The 24510-nt window shown below is 43.6% G+C and overlaps 1 protein-coding gene across 1 annotated transcript in view; it reads right to left on the reverse strand.

Moving 5' to 3' along the window:
* Positions 1 to 24510, reverse strand: part of TRMT13 (tRNA methyltransferase 13 homolog) — a 58330-nt gene that overhangs the window by 3340 nt on the left and 30480 nt on the right. Inside the window, exon 7 of the mRNA XM_069737413.1 lies at positions 11469 to 11636. Within this exon, the coding sequence (XP_069593514.1) occupies positions 11469 to 11636 (168 nt within the window). The remainder of the gene's footprint in view (positions 1 to 11468; positions 11637 to 24510) is intronic.

Below are 24510 nucleotides of genomic sequence, written 5' to 3' on the forward strand. Positions count from 1 at the left end.
CATCGGGTAACTAAGCGCAGGGCCGCGCTTAGTAACCCGATGTTTACCCTGGTTACCAGCGTAAAAAAACAAACAGTACATACTTACATTCAGCTGTCTGTCCCTTGCCGTCTGGTTCCTGCACTGACTGCTGGCCGTAAAGTGAAAGCAGAGCACAGCCACAGCGGTGAGTCACCGCTGTGTGACTCACCGCTGTGCTGTGCTTTCACTTTCACTTTACGGCCAGCAGTCAGTGCAGGAACCAGACGGCAAGGGACAGACAGCTGAATGTAAGTATGTACTGTTTGTTTTTTTACGCTGGTAACCAGGGTAAACATCGGGTTACTAAGCGCGGCCCTGCGCTTAGTTACCCGATGTTTACCCTGGTTACCGGGGACCTCGGGATCGTTGGTCGCTGGAGAGCTGTCTATGTGACAGCTCTCCAGCGACCAAACAGCGACGCTGCAGCGATCCGGATCGTTGTCGGTATCGCTGCAGCGTCGCTAAGTGTGACGGTACCTTAACTAAGTAATTGCGCCCATTGACCTGAACAGTCACAGCCAGAGGACGGAAGACAGAGCAGCGTGCAGCGGTGGAACAGGGAGAGGTGAATATCGCGCAATGCTCACCCTCCCCTGTTATACTCACCTGCTCCCGGCGCGGTCCCTGGCAGCATCTCACTGTCAGATGGTCTCCGGGAGCCGGCGGCATCTTCCTATGTTCAGCCGTCACGTACAGCTCATTAAAGTAATGAATATGCTTCCATATTCATTACTTTAATGAGCGGTACCACGTGACCGCTGAACACATGAAGAGCTGCCTGGAGACCATCGGACATGCAGGGACCGTGCCAGGAGCAGGTGAATATGTGACAGCCGCCTCTCCCCCTCCGACCCCCTGGGACAATGACTCGAGTATAAGCTGAGAAGGGCACTTTCAGCCTAAAAAAGTGCGCTGAAAATCTCGGCTTATACTCGAGTATATACGGTAATTCTTTTCTTTGATGGTGTTCATGAATTCATTAAAAAAAAAAAAATCAGTTTGCAAATGCTGCCAACCGTGCCTGCACAGTAGCAGCTATCTGCGATCTGATATATGCTACTGCGCAGGTGGTGCCATCTTGCTAGAAAAAAATTTTTGTCTCCACTAATATGGTGCTGGCCGCGCCTGCGGAGTAGTGTCTATCAGCAATCCAATAGATGCTACTGCGCAGGCGCCTCTATCTTGGAGGAGGCTTTTTTTTTTCCACCATCAAAGAAAATAATTAAATACACAATACAGATGCAATCATGCTGCAGTGCAGATTATATATATATATATATAGAAAGAGAGAGAGAGAGAGAGAGAGAGATTCAAAAAAAGAGGCAGCACTCCATTATTAAAGTGAGAAAATGTGGAAGGTTTTAATCAACCCACATAGCCGGGCGACGTTTCAGCTCCATCTGAGCCTTTTTCAAGCAGTGAGTAACCATACCTGGTGTCTATTTATATGTGTCTCAACAAATATTAAATTGAGTCCAATTACATTTTACAATTAATCAGTGTTTACATATCATGTACATTATTTCATATTTGCATCTAGTGCCCAAATATAATAAAGTGACCTGTGCTTCTGTGCATTAAAAACCGATTCTTCAATCCATCCCTGGTTCATCTACTCTATTACTTATAGTCATTGTGGTAATAAATATCTCAATATTCATTTCATTTTATATACATTATAGTCCACCTACCCGTTTCACATGTGGATCAATGGAGGACAATTTGTTTGTAAGTCGGCGTTCCCCGCCGCCTACTGCGCATGACAGGGCCGCATCATTACATAGGAACGCTGTTTTAGCCAATGGAGCGCTCTTTATGCGGCGCATGCGCAGTAGTGCTGAAAACCGCCATGTTAGTTGTGGCACATTAAGATATTGCGACCTGTGTCGCTAACGTTTGCGCAATAGCGCTATGCAGCCTGTTAGACTTCATACCATTGGCTCTAGCACCTTAGTGCAGAGCCACAAGCAAGACAAAAGACTTTATAATTTCACTGCAAACACACAGTGCGGCACTTAATTAGGCTGCACAACTACATACAGCTCGCTCACTAGCCATACCGAGTTCTCCATAAAGTCCATGTTAGGTGGATCACACATCAGAGTGAAAAGAATGTTTAATAATATATTTCTAGATTTACTATAGACCTTTCAGTCGCTTAATATGCCACACCATTTCTTTATATTTATTTTATTATATTTATTTTAGGGACTTAAAAGGAGTACTAAGGATGCACAGAGGTATCTTGGCTTCATGGATGGCTGCATTTTAAAACAGCCCCCATGAGTCGATGGAGCCACTCTGCCCCTCAGTTGTCCCTCCGGACAAACGCGTTGCAGCCATGACATCCATATGATACTGGCACCAATGTCCTAGCCCACTTCACCTATTACACAGGGCTTTGTCCGTGGTCTAAAGTTATGCATTTATATTATACGTACAAAAAAGAAGGGGCATATAGGATGCATAGATGTATCCTGGCTCCACGAGTGGCCACTTGTTTACAGTAACCCTCGTGGGTCAGTAGTGTCACTCTGCTCCTCGATAGTCCCTCCAGACCAGAGAGTTGCAGTCATGACCACTATAGGATACTAGCTCCCATACCAATATCCACTTATCAATCAGACACTAGACACCTCAATTTTTTTGCTATCATTTATTTAGACCTGATGTACGATCCACTCCACATATAGGTGCTCCATAACTTAAACACTCAATAGCCAGGTAGCGAAGTGCATATAGTGGTAATTACACAAATTTTTAGACAATTTTGTAGGTGATAAAGGTGTTACTGGATAACCAATATTGACATAGAGCCTTTGTCCTCCATAGTACCACATTCCTTCAGGGGGAGGTTTCCTTTTAGTAGTAGACGTCTAAGGGGTAAAAAATAGAATAAAATTACAGATATAAAATATCCATAAAATATAAAAGAATATAACAATCAGAGTCCCAATTATACAGGAATAGAAAGAGAAGGGTTATTACATACCCCCTATAACACCGTATGAATGTTAAAATCCGCGTTTAATCCCTTTGGTTTCAGGGTTTTTAACTCATAGATCCATTTAAGCTCCTTCTTAAGGATCTGTTCCCTATTACCTCCTCTCCTTTGAATTGGGACCACATCTATTATCCTACATTTTAGATCCTTTTCTTGGTGATTATGTTCTACGAAGTGTTTGGGGACTGGGAGATCCATGGCCTCACAAAACCCATTCATACAAAGAAAACACAAACACTAAAGATTTTGGATAAAAATGGCCGTGTAGTTTATTCAGGGTTACATAAGTTAAATAAATAAATACCAATAAATAAATACTTCAATTAAAACTCAAATTCCATATTACTCCAATAAACCAATCCACCCATACATGGGTGATTTTCCCACCAGGCCAAGGCTCAGCGAGCCAAGGCCCCCCCAAAACCACACAGCCATTTTTCAATTATTGACTGTAAGTCAAGGTTAAAAATATCCAACCCAATATCCGATAAATGAACCAAATCAGGCCTATAGAGGCCTGGTAAAAAAAAACCTTCCAATTCCCTATGCCTAAAAGAGAAACCTGAAATTAAAGGAAAGATTTCTCCATAGATTTGTTGACTCTTCTCCGAATTTTATCAAGAAAAGAAAGATGATTGTTATGCCATAATAATCTGGGGATGATCTCAGAAAAAACAAAAGAACAAAGGGGCAAAATTTGCCTAATACTAATAAAATCCGATCTCATGGATGCTAACAAGTCAAGAGTCCTAATTTTACCGAGATCATTCCCAGACACATGAAAAATAATCAAATCAGGAGAAGGATACTTAATCAACCATTTTTTAACTTGCTCCACCACCGAAAACCATTTTAAACCTCGAACTCCAAACCACCAAACCTGAATATTGGAAGGATTAAAAGACAAGTTCTCTGAGTAAACTCGCTGACTAGCCCTCTTCTGGGCCCAGAAGATAAAAGAATGTCCCACTATCCAGATTACTAACGGACCTAAAAGAAAACCAAAATTAATAATCATAGAGATCATGTCTAATATACAGTTTGAACCTCTTGGAATTCCATCTACCCATCTCCTTTATTCCAGACTCAGAAATTCCGGCCCTAGCGGCCTCAGTGGCCGCTCCAATTCTAAAAGAATGGGAAGTAATTTTAAGATGCTCCAGATTCAAAAAATTCAGACATTTTTTAAAAACAGAATTAAATTGAAATACTGTTACCGTTGATAGATCCCTATGAATAAATAATGGGCCCTCAATTAAAGGTCTAGTTTTAATCCAATTAGACATCAAATTCACAGGGCAAATGGACGGATCAGAGGCAGAGTGAATTTTCAACCTAGCACTTCTACCTAACTGATCTGTCTTAGATTTTCTAATAAAAAGAGTTAAAAAGGCTTCGTGAATTTGAACATCTAATAACATGAGCCCTGAGGGTTCAGTTTTTTTGGCAGAAACTACTTCGCCAAAGCGAAGCGCACCAAAAAAGGACAGAGACAAAAATCGCACTGAATAAAAGGGCCTCATTAGAATTTACACAAACGTAAGTGAGGCTAGAGCATAAATCCTTAAGTAGAGCTAAAGATATAGGCCTTCTAGCATCAGGTATAAAATTGGACTTTTTGAGGCCCTTCAAAAACTGTTTGACTGCAAAGAAACTTGTTAATGGAATGTTGCCAGAAAGTTTGAGGAAAAAAGAAACCCCAGCAAGGCATTTAGCTATAGCTGAATATGACAGACCCATTTGAGCCATGTCAGCAGCAAATTTCAATGCTGCTGATGAGTTAGGAACCAATGGGTCATAACAATTCGAATCGCAAAAATTAATCCATTTACGCCATGCGGCTGAATAGTCAGCCCATGATCTCACAGATAACGAATTTTTAATAAAATGTGGTATTAAATTGTAATCACGTCCCATATTGCAGGGGATAAGAAGGTTGCTTCTGGGTCCGCCCTGGGAACCTGTAGAAAAAAATGTGACCACTGACGATTAAGCAAAGAGTCCGTCAAGCCTAAAAATTTACTCTGACCTAGATTAGCCTTCAGCCATATATTACATTTTAGACATACGAACACCAATTGTCTCAAGATCTTAGCTACAACAGTATTTTTTGAAGACAACGTATTAATGGCAAAAACTACCGCCTGGTTAGAGGAAAAAAAAAAAATTCTAGAGTTCTGCATTAGCGACCCCCAAATGTAAATTCCAGCAAAAATAGAAAAAATCTCAAGGAGAGCTGAATTGCAAACCAAACGCTCAGATACCCAGCTTGAAGGCCATTGGAAAGAGGTCCAATGAGAAATACAAAAAATGCTACCGCCGAGCCGCTTGTCAAAAGAAAAAACCAACGGAAAAGAATCAGCTGCTACAAAGGATGACTGCCACAAGGATCTGCCATTATATTCCGATAGAAAGGTGAGCCATAATCTAGCATCCTCTTTGAGATCAGAACGAATCCTGATATGACAATGAGGAGAAGATACGCCTTTGGTGGCATCATATAAACTTCTGCAAAAAACCCGACCAATGGGAATAACTCGAACTGCAAAATTCAATAATCCAAGCAATGACTGAAGCTCTTTAAGCGTCACCTTCTCTTTTGACAAAAATTTAGACAAAGCAACGCGAAGTTTCAAAACTTTTTCCATAGGAAGGCGAGACTCCATTTTTTGGGAATATAAAGTGATTCCCAAAAAATCAATTGTTCTGGAAGGACCTACTGTCTTGTCGTGAGCAATAGGAACCCCCCAAAAAATCGCACATTTGAATAAATTTGTTAAGGGCATTCTCACATGCGGGGGAGCCGAAAGGACCAATAAACAAAAAATCGTCTAAATAGTGGAGAATACCCGCGTCCTTGCAATTATTTTCTAGAACCCAATGAAGAAAAGAGGAAAAACTTTTAAAATAAAAACAGGACAAAGAAAAACCCATGGGTAGGCACTTATCGAAAAAGAAACAGTCATCAAAATAAAAACCTAAAGAGTTAAAACCGGACGGGTGAACGGGGAGGAGTCTAAAAGCAGACTTAATGTCCGATTTGGACATCAAAGCATTGCAGCCGAATTTTTTAAGGATCTCTAATGCAGAATCAAAAGAAGAGTAAGCTACTGAAACTAAGGACTTATCCACCTCATCATTCAAAGAGGAACCTGCTGGGTGGGATAAGTGATGAATCAAACGAAAAGAGCCCCCATCTTTTTTAGGTACTAAGCCCAAAGGAGATATACAAAAATTAACAAAAGGAGGTGTTTCAAAAGGCCCAGAAACTCTGCCAAGTTGAATTTCACTGATAATTTTATCCCTAGCAACATCTTGATTGGCCTTTAAGGACGGTAAGTTAGGAACGACTAAACAACCCTCCCCTTTAAATTGAGGTACGAAAAACCCTTCTAAAAAACCAGAAAACAACAATTCACTGATCACCCGATCTGGAAATTTGCTTAGCCATGGGGACATGTTTGCCAGGCTCACTGGAGTCTGCGCTTTTAGTAATGTGCTCTTTAACAGAGGACTGCTGAGCGGCTTGCTTCTTGAAGCATTTAACCATTGGGTGCGAGTTTCCACAGAAAGAGCATTCGTGACGGAATCTACAATTATTGTTCCATTTGCAAAAGGAATCATTATAAGCAAAACAAACGCCCCACTTCAAAGTGCCAGCGGGGGTCTGTTTCACATTGCTATTTCTCTGTGGAAGCATAAGGTTAATCCACAAACCGATATCCTTCAAGGAGATAATTCACAGGTCAATGCTTCCTTAAAAGTATTAACAGGAATAATGTTGGCGGGCAACGTGTCAGAGACTGCAGCACTATATGTATCTGATGTGCGTGCAGTAGAAGGAATAACTTCCTTCAATGTATCCGCCAACACTTTCCTAATGATATTTGTGAGCTGTGAGTGAGGGACAGACGTAGGCAAAATAACAGTCTCACCCCTCGATGAATGTTGTCCAGTCTTGGGATCTCTGCAGGAGCTGGAGCTCAAGCCCTCCATGTTGGGCGAGCCCATGCGATCAGCTGCTGCAGATGGCGACTCCTCTTCATCCTCCTCTGACTGCGACGCTGGAGCGTCCCGGATAGCGTCGCGGATCAACGACGTAGATGCTGACGCTGCTGCGGGAGCCGCTGACACCGCAGCGCTTTTACGGCCGCGGTGAGGTACAGGCCTCCCGTCTGGAACAGCTGATGAAGACGGGGCCCCGTTCCGGTGCTGGCTGCGGAGGTCTCGCGCAGGGCTGCGAGACTTCTGTGACAGGCGGCGTCGCGACTTCCCCCTCACTTCCTGTCTTGACCGGCCGGAAGCAGGAGGCGACGCCGACGGAGAATAGGGAATCCTCTGTCTTCTGAGGCGCACAGAAGCCGGAGATGCCGGCGGGGCTGGAGAGGCTTGACACGCCGGCTGGAAGGAAACTTCTGGAGGGGGAGGGAACGCCTCAGCTGCCGCGGAGGAAGGTTCTATAGCCAAGCAGCGCTGAAGCCATTCCACTCCACCCTCAGCGCCGGCTCTGGTCAGGAGTTGCTGCAGGAGATCCTCCATCCTCAGGTGCTTCTTCTTCTTTTCTTCTTCACCAGCAGAATGACTAAATCCCCTGAAACCAGGGTTTTTATACACAAATATTTGGGCGCCCAGCACTTCAATAACCAATCAAAACAGTTAAAATTGGGCGTCAGGCAGACCAGAAGGAACTGGATAAAACCAGTTTCTCCTCACCTCATCTGACTGACCTGACCTCTAAATGACCCATAGAAAAATTGTCATATTAAAACCTATAGGGTCTATGAGGCCATGAGACCCCCGCTGTATTTCTTCTGGGTTCACGCGGGGGGGCTAACATTCTTTTCTTTTCTTTCTAATGGTATATCTATGCTGCTGATTCATCCGAACCTTAAATTAACATATTGTCTCCCCAATATACCAAAGATTGCTTTAAAAAGGCTCAGATGGAGCTGAAACGTCGCCCGGCTATGTGGGTTGATTAAAACCTTCCACATTTTCTCACTTTAATAATGGAGTGCTGCCTATTTTTTTGAATCTCTGTGAATCTGGTGCAATCGTTGGACTGGTTGCCTGAGGCCCTGCACCTGAAAATAAGTATAAGCGTGGTGCTGTTCCTTTTCTACTATTATATATATATATATATACATACATAATATTCATAATATTCATTATGTAAACTAGGGGGCAGGTCAGAGAGGGATCAGTGACCTATCAGAAGCCATTCATATGAATACCTAATCAGAGCACCACATGTAGACCCCCCACAGGCCGCCTAGAGCAGTATAACGGCGCCGGCCTGATGCTGTGTGTAGATTACTGTGCACAATCCTGCTGACAGGTTCCCTTTAAATTATCTGATTCTAGTCCACATAAAATTGCAGAATATAAAGGGAATTGTGATAACTTCCTCAGGTATGGTGTATGCATATAACCTTATACAGTTAATTGTGAAGAATAGAAAACCCATCAAAATTCCCCAAATGATATCAGCATAACATGATTAAACCCTCTGCTTGCCTACATGAGACAGCCATGACAGTCTCATCACTATTAACAACGTTACCAATTTGATATAGGGTAGCCCGATGGCTCAGTGGTTAGCACCCTTATGAAAGCCTTATTATTGCGCTACACAAGACATAGTAGCACCGCTATGTACGGGATTCAGATTCCGTGGAAAAGATCATTTACCTGAGGGACTGTGTTTCACAGAAAACCTGTATATTATTAAAGGGTAACCATCCCATCGTTTTAACTTTTATTCTTTATTATTATGTGGACATACGATACTGCCGCACTATTGACTTCAAAACTAAAAGCGTTAACGAAAATAGAATGAAGTGACAGGGATTTGGGATAATCAGCCGGCTACTTAACAGATTAATCAAAATGCAGAGTCACAAATGAAAAAAACCATACCATAGGATAGGGATGATAGTTAATGCATATATATTTCTCTATATTCCAAATAAAATATATAAAATGGAACAAATAACTAATCCAATTTAGAAAAATATTTAGAAATGAGAGTCCTCAGTGGTTGATACCTTTTAATGACTAACTGAAAAGATGGTAACAAATTGCAAGCTCTCAAGACTACACAGGTCTCTTCATCAGGCAAAGACTAAAAGAAATTCTGAAGAATCACATATTTATGCACAACATGGCATAGAAAAAAAAAGGGAAAAACCATGGATAAGCCAGGTGACATGAAGCAGAATTACCATGAGTGATAAACAGTTATGTCCATAAATATTGGGCCAGTTCTTAGATAAGGATTGTTTTATTGGGGTCTGGTTCTGTTGTGATGACCCCTCATAGTCTGAGGGATCACTCAGACTATGAGAGGTCAACACAACAGAACCAGACCCCAATAAAACAATCCTTATCGTAGTATATTGCCCAGCCACGTAGTATGTTGCCCAGTCACGTACTGTATTGCCCAGCTACATAGTATATTGCCCAGTGACGTAGTATATTGCCCAGTCACATAGTATATTGCCCAGCCACGTAGTATATTGCCCAGCCACGTAGTATATTGCCCAGCCACGTAGTATATTGCCCAGCCACGTAGTATATTGCCCAGCCACGTAGTATATTGCCCAGTCACGTAGTATATTGCCTAGCCACATAGTTTATTGCCCAGTCACGTAGTATATTGTCCAGCCACGTAGTACATTGCCCAGCCACGTAGTATATTGTCCAGCCACGTAGTATACTGACTGCGGGGAGTAAGGAGTGGCCATTTTGCCGGCGGACTGTGCCCGTTGCTGATTGGTCGTGGCAATGGTCGTGGGCGTTTTGCCATGAACCAATCAGCAATTTGGATTTCCATGACAGAGGCCGCGACCAATGAATATCCGTGACAGACAGACAGAAAGACGGAAGTGACCCTTAGACGATTATATAGTAGATGATCATCCCAAATTCCCATCACTTTATTCTATTTTCTTTAACAGTTTTGGTTTTGAAGTCAGTAGCGCGACAGCGTCGTATGCGCACTCATGAATGCCCCTCCACGGGCTCGCACACAGGACCTGCTTTCTGTCTGCTGCTTTTTGACTTCTCACACCATCATCAGGGTGCTAGATTTTCATTTTCTCCTACTTTTTATTACACAAATCTATAGTAGACATGAAAAAATGTACTTTGTAATATAACTTATGAGAGAAATCTGCTTCTTTTAGAATTCTCAAGTTGCATGTTCAAGGAATAGAGATTTTTAAATGACAGACAGAAACAGATCACTAGTAACTGTCATCACCTACGTAGCGGGAAAAGGGGAGGAGCTAGAAGCAGAGCTCCTCCCTCATGTATAGAATCTTACTAGTAGTAACTGTTTCCTATGTAGCGGGAAAAGGGGAGGAGCTAGAAGCAGAGCTCCTCCCTCATGTATAGAATCTTACTAGTAGTAACTGTTGTTTCCTATGTAGCGGGAAAAGGGGAGGAGCTAGAAGCAGAGCTCCTCCCTCATGTATAGAGTCTTACTAATAGTGACTCATGTCCTATCTCAGTCAAGTAACAATTATCTTCACTGAATATACATTTTACTCAGAAATTGAGAATTTTGAATGACTGATCTTATGTTCACATGTACTAATGTTCCAAGAAATAAAAGGTTAAAATGACAATTACTCTTTCAACATTATCTGTAATGCTTTTGCAGCAAAAAATCATAAGAATAATAATAAAAAAAAAATGACATGACAATGAAAGGAATGATTAACAGGTAAGTTTGTCCAACATGGAAATTTATGAAACTCTGCAAATCACTTTATTAGAGGATTTGTTATAATTCCTGTAAAAAAAAGTTGCATATAATTGGCTTCCTAATCCCTACTTTCTCCAGTCTACTTGCCTGCCTTTGCTTTTATCTTTTATCTCCTGACCTGAGCTTTATAGTCTCCTAGGCACATATGAGGCTGTAGACCCATGGCTGACTGACGGATGTGTGAACGTGCGGTCTCTGGGGATTAGCTGCTGCAGGAGGTTGTTCTGATAAGCAGAACACTCGGAGGAGACCGCTGCTGACCCTTCCTCACTGCCATCATCTGTACTCCAAATGAGTATGAAACTGATATCAATGCAGCTAATGGCATGCAAATGGGCTGAGGAACAGCAGGAGATTGAAAACCACTCAAATGCAATTTCTCTCTAGGACTGCATTCAAATCCACCAATAAAGTGATCTGCAAAGCTTCTTAAGTGGATGTAGATGTCACAAGTGAGCGCGGTAGGTGTGATATCACCAGTGCAGCCTGGGCTCAGCGGCAGTGTCCATGGTACAAGCTGTTGAGTTGAGCGATTGGCTGCAGCGCTAACAAGTGCTGTAGCTGTGACGTCATTGTCATTAGAAGTCACTTGTAGTGTTGTTGGATGTGCACAAAAATTAGGACTGCAGTTTTTTACTGGATGTGTTCGGAAGACAGTGTGCACATTCTCACCTTAAACCTAGTTGTGGCTCTTTCCACCAGAAGAAAGTGGACATTTTCAGCGTCTGGAGTGGCGATGTTCACCCAATGTGACAACTTTCCTCTGCCTGCTCCAAACTCTACAAAACAACGAGACTGGCCAAGCAAATCCAGTCTTTCCAAGTGACCCAAAATAGAACCCTGCGAAAAGAAAAGCATTTATTACCCCTCCGGCTACACCGAGAACATGACATACAATGCTGATCAAGCAACGTGGAAAATATTATACGCAATGTAGCTGTAACAACAAGGTTACACTTGCTAAGGTTACACTTTCAGTTTAATCTCGAAGTTGACATCTTCAGCGTTTAACATATGTTTCGTCAACTCTTCTTGCTTGGTAGTTTGGCGTTAACAATTGTTTTTTACAAACTCGTAGGCAAACAACTACTTTTTGAACCAATTTTTATTAAATATTAAAATGTAGTCTCCGTTTAAAAACACATAAAAAAATTAAGGTGGAGACAGCATAGGTCAATAGTTCCCCCCACTCTCCCCAACGTAACCTATCAGGGGTTAATGGACAAAAGGAGTAAGATTGATTTATAGATACCAAAAAAGCACTGCAACAGACAGTTGTGTAACATTCTTCATTTTACCTTCAGCTGCATACATGAAAAGATTTTTGGGGTCACCCACCTTAGTGCAAGCAATGTGAAAAACAAGGTGTCATGCAGCTGCACTGCAGTACAGCGCAACCTTCAGCAGGGGGAGTTTTATAGGGACGTGAGACTGAACACACTGAGCAGCTGAACAGATGCCACCTAGTGGCAAGAGAGTGGTCAGAAAAGCCGAGTCAGGACACAAGATAACAAGTCAGTACAAAAAGGATTAAAACAGAAAGGATAGTCAGGACGTAGCAAGAGATCAGTAAACCAGGGCAAGCAAAATACGGTACAATGGGGACAAATCAAGACAGAGTCAATAGCCAAGCTAAAAGGTCAGAATCAGAGAATCAAGCAGAACAGACAAACGCAGGTAAAGGGCAGACAGAGGGGGATAACAGACACAGGACAAGTCAGGGTTCACAGCAGGACAAACCAAGGGTTTCCAGAGTCAGGTTCACAAGCCGAAGACAGAACTATAACTGACACTGCCAGCAACATTCATGGGAGCTAAATAGCAAACCTGAACCCAGAATAAGGCAGAGCAAAGTTAACACTTGACATGATCCGTCCAAAAAAGAGCAGACACTAATAAACCCTGGAACGGATCATGACACAAGGGCGCTCCAAATGAATATCGATTACCTTAAGTGATTGACCTTGTGCTTTGTTTACAGTCAAAAAATGGAAGAGCATGTCACTTGGTGGCAAGGTGATACACGGAATGTAAATATTTCCTCCCTTAGAGTTTCCCACAAGAATAGTGGCTTCAATAATCTTGGGAATAAGACTCAACACACAACCTTGTGCCGTTACACAATTTTGGTGGGTCAAGGTTCCCAAGCAACATTATAGGTGCTCCTATTTTTAAAGTGAGCCTGACATTCAGGGAGGCGCCACAGAATTCAGGAACTCCAATGGGTACATTACAGCTTGTTCATTATCCATGACTGAATCAATGGACATGTATGGAGTTGCTGGATAGGACAGTCTTCCCTGTATTTGTAGATTTATGGAGCTGACACTATCGTTTTTAGGCGCTAGGATTGAATGTTCACAAATCCGCAGATGGTTGTTAAAATTGTTACAAATATCAGGGAAAACTTGGTCAATAACCTCCACTACTAAAGACATTATTTTGCAAAAGTTTTCCAAAAAGGAAATTAAGACAGTAGTGGAATCTGTAGGGAACCTGTCGTTTCCAAAGCATAGTGGGTGGTGTGTAAATTTGTCTGCAGAAGTATTTCCCATCAAGTGAACCAATATATTACTAGTCATAGTTAGCTTCTAAATTTGTCTCCATAGATAACATTTTAAACAGGTATTCAGCTTGCCTGCTGGTGTTGCTCCCTTAGGAACAGGTAACGTTAGGCAGAAGTCACATGCAAAAAGTACAATTCCCCCCCATTAAGCAACTGGATCCCCGCAGATCTTTCAAGGTTTGAGGGCCTCCAGCTTTCTTGGGTGCCATAGCACATTTGTACCGTAATACTTTAACTTTCCCTGAGCCCTTAGTGACATTAAAGAGTGGAGTTTCCAATAGTGCTACCTTTACAGGCAATCCAAGTGCTGAAAGAGCCATGCGCTCTCCATCTAAAAGAGTGACCAAAATCACAGATAATGCAATGCTATTGTTTGAGCGAATTTCTGAGAGCAACAAAGTGGCCATGGGCTTTAAAGGTTGGCATAAATCTGGCTTCCTTGAGTCCAGTTATCATACCAAAGGAAGTCATCTGGAAAGATGAATTGTACCTCCTAATACTTTGTAGAAAATGCCTGGACTCAAGAGTTGTTCCAAACATGTATGAAAAGAAGTGGTTTGAGAGGTGGACTTAAAGGTGGCAAACTGACACTGCCATTTGAGCTGCACATACCAGGCAATCGATTCCAAGTTAAGGTTTTGCTAGACAATGTTTCCATATTATGTCCATTTTGCCTATTTTGACTTTCAGATCAGAAAGTCCTGATTGGGTGGTAATTAGTGATGAACGAGTATACTCGTTACTCGTGATTTCCCGAGTACGTTCGGGTGACCTCCGAGTATTTTTTAGTGCTTGGAGATTTAGCTTTCATCGCCGCAGCTGAATGATTTACATCTGTTAGCCAGCATAAGTACATGTGGGGGGTTGCCTGGTTGCTAGGGAATCCCCACATGTAATCAAGCTGGCTAAGAGATGTAAATCATTCAGCTGAGGTGAGGAAAATTTAGTTTCCGAGCACTAACAAATACTCGGAGGTCACCTGAGCGTGCTCGGGAAATGTCAAGTAACGAGTATATTCGCTCATCATTAGTGATAATGAATCGCTTCCAAACTCAATTCAGCCTGCCTACGTCTTTGCATATGTCGTATGCGGTCATTTTGAGGATGTTCATCCTTTAGTTCAGATGTTTCAGCTTTTATTGATTCAGCCTGTCTCATCCGACTCTCCTGAAGACGATGTTCCTGGTGTTCAGATATTTCAGCTTCCTTTGAAGTCTGTATCTTCCGTCTCTCCTGAAGACGACGTTCCCATTCACACTGAGAGGGAGCACTAAAATCCCACATCTTAGATATCACTGAATGAAATATTCCAGTTGCAAATCTTTTATTCATTATATAGTGGAATGTGTCGAAACAACAACACAAACATGATCAACATGATACTCAAAATCAACTTACAGGCTGATCCAAGTTCAGTAAAAATGCATCAAGACAAGGAAATGATGCTTAGTAGTGTGTGAGGCCTCCGCGTGCCTATATGACCTTCCTACAATGTCTGGGCATGCTCCCGATGAGGCGGCGGATGTTCTCATGATAGATCTCCTCCCAGACCTGCATTAACCCCTTTACCCCCAAGGGTGGTTTGCACGTTATGTACCGGGCCAATTTTTACAATTCTGACCACTGTCCCTTTATGAGGTTATAACTCTGGAACGCTTCAACGGATCCCGGTGATTCTGACACTGTTTTCTCGACACATATTGTACTTCATGATAGTGGTAAAATTTCTTTGATATTACCTGCGTTTATTTGTGAAAAAAACGGAAATTTGGCGACAATTTTGAAAATTTCGCAATTTTCCAACTTTGAATTTTTATGCAATTAAATCACAGAGATATGTCACGCAAAATACTTCATACGTAACATTTCCCACATGACTACTTTACATCAGCACAATTTTGGAACCAAAATTTTTTTTTGTTAGGGAGTTATAAGGGTTAAAAGTTGACCAGCAATTTCTCATTTTTACAACACCATTTTTTTTTAGGGACCACATCTCATTTGAAGTCATTTTGAGGGGTCTATATGATAGAAAATACCCAAGTGTGACACCATTCTAAAAACTGCACACCTTAAGGTGCTCAAAACCACATTCAAGAAGTTTATTAACCCTTCAGGTGCTTCACAGGAATTTTTGGAATGTTTAAATAAAAATGAACATAACTTTTTTTCACAAAAAATTTACTTCAGCTCCAATTTGTTTTATTTTACCAAGGGTAACAGGAGAAAATGGACCCCAAACGTTGTTGTACAATTTGTCCTGAGTACGCCGATACCCCACATGTGGGGGTAAACCACTGTTTGGGCGCATGACAGAGCTCGGAAGCGAAGGAGCGCCATTTCACTTTTCAATGCAAAATTGACTGGAATTGAGATGGGACGCCATGTTGCGTTTGAAGAGCCACTGATGTGCCTAAACATTGAAACCCCCCACAAGTGACACCATTTTGGAAAGTAGACCCCCTAAGGAACTTATCTAGAGGTGTGGTGAGCACTTTGACCCACCAAGTGCTTCAGAGAAGTTTATAATGCAGAACCGTAAAAATAAAAAATCATTTTTTTTTCAAAAAAATTATCTTTTCGCCCCCAATTTTTTATTTTCCCAAGGGTAACAGGAGAAATTGGACCCCAAAAGTTGTTGTACAATTTGTCCTGAGTACGCTGATACCCCATATGTGGGGGTAAATCACTGTTTGGGCGCATGGGAGAGCTCGGAAGGGAAGGAGCGCCATTTGACTTTTTAATGCAAAATTGACAGGAATTGAGATGGGACGCCATGTTGCGTTTGGAGAGCCACTGATGTGCCTAAACATTGAAACCCCCCACAAGTGACACCATTTTGGAAAGTAGACCCCCTAAGGAACTTATCTAGATGTGTGGTGAGCACTTTGACCCACCAAGGGCTTCACAGAAGTTTATAATGCAGAGCCGTAAAAATAAAACAAAAATTTTTTCCCACAAAAATTATTTTTTAGCCCCCAGTTTTGTATTTTCCCGAGGGTAACATGAGCAATTGGACCCGAAAAGTTGTTGTCCAATTTGTCCTGAGTACGCTGATACCCGATATGTGGGGGGGGAACCACCGTTTGAGCGCATGGCAGAGCTCGGAAGGGAAGGAGCATCATTTGGAATGCAGACTTAGATGGATTGGTCTGCAGGCGTCACATTGCGTTTGCAGAGCCCCATATGTACCTAAAGAGTAGAAACTTCCCATAAATGACCCCATATTGGAAACTAGACCCCCCAAGGAACTTATCTAGATGTGTTGTGAGAACTTTGAACCCCCCAGTGTTTCACTACAGTTTATAACGCAGAGCCATGAAAATAAAAAATAAAAAATTTCCCTCCAAAATTATTTTTTAGCCCCTAGTTTTGTATTTTCCCAAGAAAATACAACGTTGTTGTCCAATTTGTCCTGAGTACGCTGATACCACATATGTGGGGGGGAACCACCGTTTGGGCGCATGGGAGGGCTCGGAAGGGAAGGAGCGCCATTTGGAATGCAGACTTAGATGGATTGGTCTGCAGGCGTCACATTGCGTTTGCAGAGCCCCTAATGTACCTAAACAGTAGAAACCCCCCACAAGTGACCCCATATTGGAAACTAGACCTCACAAAGAACTTATCTAGATATGTTGTGAGAACTTTGAACCCCCAAGTGTTTCACTACAGTTTATAACGCAGAGCCGTGATAATAAAAAATCCTTTACCAAGGGTAACAGGAGAAATTGGACCCCAAAAGTTGTTGTCCAATTTGTCCTGAGTACGCTGATACCCCATATGTTGGGGTAAACCCCTGTTTGGGCACACGGGAGAGCTCGGAAGGGAAGGAGCACTGTTTTACTTTTTCAACGCAGAATTGGCTGGAATTGCGATCGGACGCCATGTCGCGTTTGGAGAGCCCCTGATGTGCCTAAACAGTGGAAACCCGCCAATTATAACTGAAACCCTAATCCAAACACACCCCTAACCCTAATCCCAACGGTAACCCTAACCACACCTCTAACCCAGACACACCCCTAACCCTAATCCCAATCCTATTCCCAACCGTAAATGTAATCTAAACCCTAACTTTAGCCCCAACCCTAACCGTAGCCTTAAACCTAGCCCCAACCCTAGCCCTAACCCTAGCCCCAACCCTAACCCTAGTCCTAACCCTAGCCCTAACCCTAGCCCTAACCCTAGCCCCAACCCTAGCCCCAACCCTAACCCTAGCCCTAACCTTAGCCCTAACCCTAGCCCCAGCCCTAACCCTAGCCCTAACCCTAATGGGAGAATGGAAATACCGGTACATTTTTTAAATTTTTTAAATTTTTCCCTAACTAAGGGGGTGATGAAGGGGGGTTTGATTTACTTTTGTAGTGGGTTATTTAGCTGATTTTTATGATTGGCAGCCGTCACACACTGAAAGACGCTTTTTATTGCAAAAAATATATTTTGCGTTACCACATTTTGAGAGCTATAATTTTTCCATATTTTGGTCCACAGAGTCATGTGAGGTCTTGTTTTTTGCGGGACGAGTTGACGTTTTTATTGGTAACATTTTCAGGCAAGTGACATTTTTTTATCGCTTTTTATTCTGATTTTTGTGAGGCAGAATGACCAAAAACCAGCTATTCATGAATTTCTTTTGGGGGAGGTGTTTATACCGTTCCGCGTTTGGTAAAATGGATAAAGCAGTTTTATTCTTCGGGTCAGTATGATTACAACGATATCTCATTTATATCATTTTTTTATGTTTTGGCGCTTTTATACGATAAAAACTATTTTATAGAAAAAATAATTATTTTTGCATCGCTTTATTCTGAGGACTATAACTTTTTTATTTTTTTGCTGATGATGCTGTATGGCGGCTCGTTTTTTGCGGGACAAGATGACGCTTTCAGTGGTTCCATGGTTATTTAGATCTGTCTTTTTTATTGCGTGTTATTCCACTTTTTGTTCGGCGGTATGATAATAAAGCGTTGTTTTTTGCCTCGTTTTTTTTTCTTACGGTGTTTACTGAAGGGGTTAACTAGTTATATAGTTTTATAGGTGGGGTCGTTACGGATGCGGCGATACAAAATATGTCTACTTTTATTGTTTGTTTTTTTTATTTAGATAAAGAAATTAATTTATGGAAATAATGTTTTTTTTTTTTCATTATTTAGGAATTTTTTTTATTATTTTTTTTTACACGTGTGGAAATTTTTTTTTTTTACTTTTTTACTTTGTCCCAGGGGGGGACATAACAGATCGGTGATCTGACAGTTTGCACAGCACTCTGTCAGATCACCGATCTGACTTGCAGCACTGCAGGCTTCACAGTGCCTGCTCTGAGCAGGCTCTGTGAAGCCACCTCCCTCCCTGCAGGACCCGGATGCCGCGGCCATCTTGGATCCGAGCCTGGAGCAGGGAGGGAGGTGAGGAGACCCTCGCAGCAACGCGATCACATCGCGTTGCTGCGGGGGGCTCAGGGAAGCTCGCAGGGAGCCCCCTCCCTGTGCGATGCTTCCCTGTACCGCCGGCACATCGCAATCATGTTTGATCGCGGTGTGCCGGGGGTTAATGTGCCGGGAGCGGTCCGTGACCGCTCCTAGCACATAGTGCCGGATGTCAGCTGCGATAGGCAGCTGACACCCGGCCGCGATCGGACGCGCTCCCCCCGTGAGCGCGGCCGATCGCGCTGGACGTACTATTCCGTCCTTGGGAAGTATGGCCCACCCCACATGGACGGAATAGTATGTCCATTGGCAGAAAGGGGTTAAATCATCAGCCAACTAAATGACAGTCTGTGGTGCAACATGGCATTGGTGGATAGAACGAGACATGATGTCCCAGATGTGCTCGATTGGATTCATGAGGAACGGGCAGGCCAGTCCATAGCATCAATGCCTTCATCATGCAGGAACTAGAAAATGCTAATCGTCCTGCAAGGTGTTAGGATGTAACCCCAACACCCACTGATGGACATCGCACCCTCATATTACCCGCATGGAGTCTGTTTCTGACAGTTTGAGCAAACACATGGATGTTAGTGGCCTGCTAGAGGTCATTTTCCAGGGTTCTGGCACTGCTCCTCCTTGCACAAAGGACGAGGTAGCGGTCCTACTGCTGGGTTGTTGCCCTCCTATGGCCCCCTCCACGTCTCCTGGTATCTGTTCCACACTATGGACCCTGTGCTGACAGACACAGCTACCTTTCTTGCCACAGCTATCATTGATGTGCCAACCTAGATGAGCCGCACTACCTGAGCAACTTCTGTGGGTTGTAGACACCACAAAGGAGGAGGTAGCGGTCCTGCTGTTGGGTTGTTGCCCTCCTATGGCCCCCTCCACGTCTCCTGGTATCTGCTCCACACTATGGACACTGTGCTGACAGACACAGCTACCTTTCTTGCCACAGCTATCATTGATGTGCCAACCTGGATGAGCTGCACTACCTGAGCAACTTCTGTGGGTTGTAGACACCACCTCATGCTACTGTACCTCTAGAGGTGAGAGCAATGACAAAATGAAAAAAATGACCAAAACAACAGTCAAAGAGGATGAGAACAGAGAAATGGTCTATGGTGACCCCCTGCAGAACCACTCCTTCATAGGGGTTGCCTTCCTAATTGCCTATCATTTCTAACCTGTTGTTCCATTTGCACAACAGCAGGAGAACTCGATTCACAATCTGTGTTGCTTCATATCTGGACTGACTTGGAGTTACATTGTGTTGTTTAGGTGTTACCTTTATTTTTTTGAGCAGTGTATATATAAAGCAGAAAATGTGCAACTGCCTCAGAGTGAGACTGTACTAGTTGTCCATAGCAACCAGAGCTCAGCTTTCACTTTACCTCAGCAGCTTAAGAGCGACTCTTTGTATGCTGTCTGTTATGAACAGGTAATTCAGAACCACAATGGACATTGAAGTTCAGAGCACACAAAGTGACCTGACAAATACAAAAAACAAAGGACGAGCTCTGAGACGTGGGAACTCTGCTGACCGCAATCCCTAATCCTAACACACCACACTAGAGGTAGCCGTGGATTGCGCCTAACGCTCCCTATGCAACTCGGCACAGCCTGAGAAACTAACTAGCCCTGAAGATAGAAAAATAAGCCTACCTTGCCTCAGAGAAATTCCCCAAAGGAAAAGGCAGCCCCCCACATATAATGACTGTGAGTAAGATGAAAATACAAACACAGAGATGAAATAGATTTAGCAAAGTGAGGCCCGACTTACTGAATAGACCGAGGATAGGAAAGATAGCTTTGCGGTCAACACAAAAACCTACAAACAACCACGCAGAGGGGCAAAAAGACCCTCCGCACCGACTAACGGTACGGAGGTGCTCCCTCTGCGTCTCAGAGCTTCCAGCAAGCAAGAAAAACCAATAAAGCAAGCTGGACAGAAAAAATAGCAAGCAAAAATAACACAAGCAAAACTTAGCTTATGCAGGATAGCCAGGCCACAGGAACGATCCAGGAGGAAGCAAGACCAATACTAGAACATTGACTGGAGGCCAGGATCAAAGCACCAGGTGGAGTTAAGTAGAGCAGCACCTAACGACTTAACCTCAACACCTGAGGAAGGAAACTCAGAAGCCGCAGTACCACTCTCATCCACCAAAGGAAGCTCATAGACAGAACCAGCCGAAGTACCACTCTCGACCACAGGAGGGAGCTCGGCCACAGAATTCACAACAGTACCCCCCCCTTGAGGAGGGGTCACCGAACCCTCACCAGAGCCCCCAGGCTGACCAGGATGAGCCACATGAAAGGCACGAACCAGATCGGCAGCATGGACATCAGAGGCAAAGACCCAGGAATTATCTTCCTGACCATAACCCTTCCACTTAACCAGATACTGGAGTTTCCGTCTCGAAACACGAGAATCCAAAATCTTCTCCACTATATACTCCAATTCCCCTTCAACCAAAACCGGAGCAGGAGGATCAATAGATGGAACCACAGGTGCCACGTATCTCCGCAACAACGACCTATGGAACATGTTATGGATGGAAAAAGAAGCTGGAAGAGTCAAACGAAAAGACACAGGATTAAGGACCTCAGAAATCCTATATGGACCAATGAAACGAGGCTTAAATTTAGGAGAGGAAACCTTCATAGGAATATAACGAGATGACAACCAAACCAAATCCCCAACACGAAGTCGGGGACCCACACAGCGCCTGCGGTTAGCGAAACGTTGAGCCTTCTCCTGGGACAAAGTCAGATTGTCCACTACATGAGTCCAAATCTGCTGCAACCTATCCACCACAGTATCCACACCAGAACAGTCCGAAGACTCAACCTGCCCTGAAGAGAAACGAGGGTGGAACCCAGAATTGCAGAAAAACGGCGAACCCAAAGTAGCCGAGCTGGCCCGATTATTAAGGGCGAACTCAGCCAAAGGCAAAAAGGACAACCAATCATCCTGATCAGCAGAAACAAAACATCTCAGATATGTTTCCAAGGTCTGATTGGTTCGTTCAGTCTGGCCATTTGTCTGAGGATGGAAAGCCGAGGAAAAAGACAAATCAATGCCCATCCTAGCACAAAAGGCTCGCCAAAACCTCGAAACAAACTGGGAACCTCTGTCAGAAACGATGTTCTCTGGAATGCCATGTAAACGAACCACATGCTGGAAAAACAACGGCACCAAATCAGAGGAGGAAGGCAATATAGACAAGGGCACCAAATGGACCATCTTAGAGAAGCGATCACAAACCACCCAAATGACCGACTTTCTTTGAGAGACGGGGAGATCCGAAATAAAATCCATAGAGATATGTGTCCAAGGCCTCTTCGGGATCGGCAAGGGCAAAAGCAACCCACTGGCACGAGAACAGCAGGGCTTAGCCCGAGCACAAATCCCACAGGACTGCACAAAAGAACGCACATCCCGCGACAGAGACGGCCACCAAAAGGATCTAGCCACCAAATCTCTAGTACCAAAGATTCCAGGATGACCAGCCAACACCGAACAATGAACCTCAGAGATAACTTTATTCGTCCACCTATCAGGGACAAACAGATTCTCCGCTGGGCAACGGTCAGGTCTATTAGCCTGAAATTTTTGCAGCACCCGCCGCAAATCAGGGGAGATGGCAGACAAAATTACCCCCTCTTTGAGAATACCCGCCGGCTCAGACAAACCCGGAGAATCGGGCACAAAACTCCTAGACAGGGCATCAGCCTTCACATTTTTAGAGCCCGGAAGGTACGAAACCACAAAGTCAAAACGGGAGAAAAACAGCGACCAACGAGCCTGTCTAGGATTCAACCGTTTGGCAGACTCGAGATAAGTCAAGTTTTTGTGATCAGTCAAGACCACCACGCGATGCTTAGCTCCTTCAAGCCAATGACGCCACTCCTCGAATGCCCACTTCATGGCTAGCAACTCTCGATTGCCAACATCATAATTTCGCTCAGCAGGTGAAAATTTCCTGGAAAAGAAGGCACATGGTTTAATCACCGAGCAATCAGAACTTCTCTGCGACAAAACAGCCCCTGCTCCAATTTCGGAAGCATCAACCTCGACCTGGAACGGAAGCGAAACATCTGGTTGGCACAACACAGGGGCAGAAGAAAAACGACGCTTCAACTCCTGAAAAGCTTCCACAGCAGCAGAAGACCAATTGACCACATCAGCACCCTTCTTGGTTAAATCAGTCAACGGTTTAGCAATGCTAGAAAAACCAGCGATGAAGCAACGATAAAAATTAGCAAAGCCCAGGAACTTCTGCAGACTCTTCAGAGATGTTGGCTGAGTCCAATCATAAATGGCCTGAACTTTAACAGGGTCCATCTCGATAGTAGAAGGAGAAAAAATGAACCCCAAAAATGAAATCTTCTGAACACCAAAGAGACACTTTGACCCCTTCACAAACAAAGAATTAGTACGCAGGACCTGGAACACCATTCTGACCTGCTTCACATGAGACTCCCAATCATCCGAGAAGACCAAAATATCATCCAAGTATACAATCAGGAATTTATCCAGGTACTCTCGGAAGATGTCATGCATAAAGGACTGAAACACTGATGGAGCATTAGAAAGTCCGAATGGCATAACCAGGTACTCAAAATGGCCTTCGGGCGTATTAAATGCTGTTTTCCATTCATCGCCCCGTTTAATACGCACAAGATTATACGCACCACGAAGATCTATCTTGGTGAACCAACTAGCCCCCTTAATCCGAGCAAACAAATCAGACAGCAGCGGCAAGGGGTACTGAAATTTGACTGTAATTTTATTTAGAAGGCGGTAATCAATACAAGGTCTCAGCGAACCATCCTTCTTGGCCACAAAAAAGAACCCTGCTCCCAATGGCGACGATGACGGGCGAATATGACCCTTCTCCAAAGACTCCTTCACGTAACTCCGCATAGCGGCGTGCTCAGGTACAGATAAATTAAACAGTCGACCCTTAGGAAACTTACTACCAGGAATCAAATCGATAGCACAATCACAATCCCTATGCGGAGGTAGGGCATTGGACTTGGGCTCATCGAATACATCCCGGTAATCAGACAAGAACTCTGGGACCTCAGAAGGGGTGGATGATGAGATAGACAGAGATGGAACATCACCATGTACCCCCTGACAACCCCAGCTGGACACAGACATTGATTTCCAATCTAATACTGGATTATGGACTTGTAGCCATGGCAACCCCAACACGACCACATCATGCAGATTATGCAACACCAGAAAGCGAATATCCTCCTCGTGCGCAGGAGCCATGCACATGGTCAGCTGGGTCCAATACTGAGGCTTATTCTTGGCCAAAGGCGTAGCATCAATTCCTCTCAATGGACTAGGACACGGCAAGGGCTCCAAGACAAACCCACAGTGCCTAGCATACTCCAAGTCCATCAAATTCAGGGCAGCGCCTGAATCCACAAATGCCATGACAGAATAGGAAGACAAAGAGCAGATCAAAGTAACGGACAAAAGAAATTTCGACTGTACCGTACCAATGGTGGCAGACCTAGCGAACCGCTTAGTGCGCTTCGGACAATCGGAGATAGCATGAGTGGAATCACCACAGTAGAAACACAGCCCATTCTGACGTCTGTGTTCTTGCCTTTCAGCTCTGGTCAAAGTCCTATCGCACTGCATAGGCTCAGGTTCATGCTCAGATAATACCGCCAAATGGTGCACAGATTTACGCTC

Source organism: Ranitomeya imitator, chromosome 8 (assembly GCF_032444005.1).
Source record: "Ranitomeya imitator isolate aRanImi1 chromosome 8, aRanImi1.pri, whole genome shotgun sequence".
Classification (NCBI taxonomy): domain Eukaryota; kingdom Metazoa; phylum Chordata; class Amphibia; order Anura; family Dendrobatidae; genus Ranitomeya; species Ranitomeya imitator.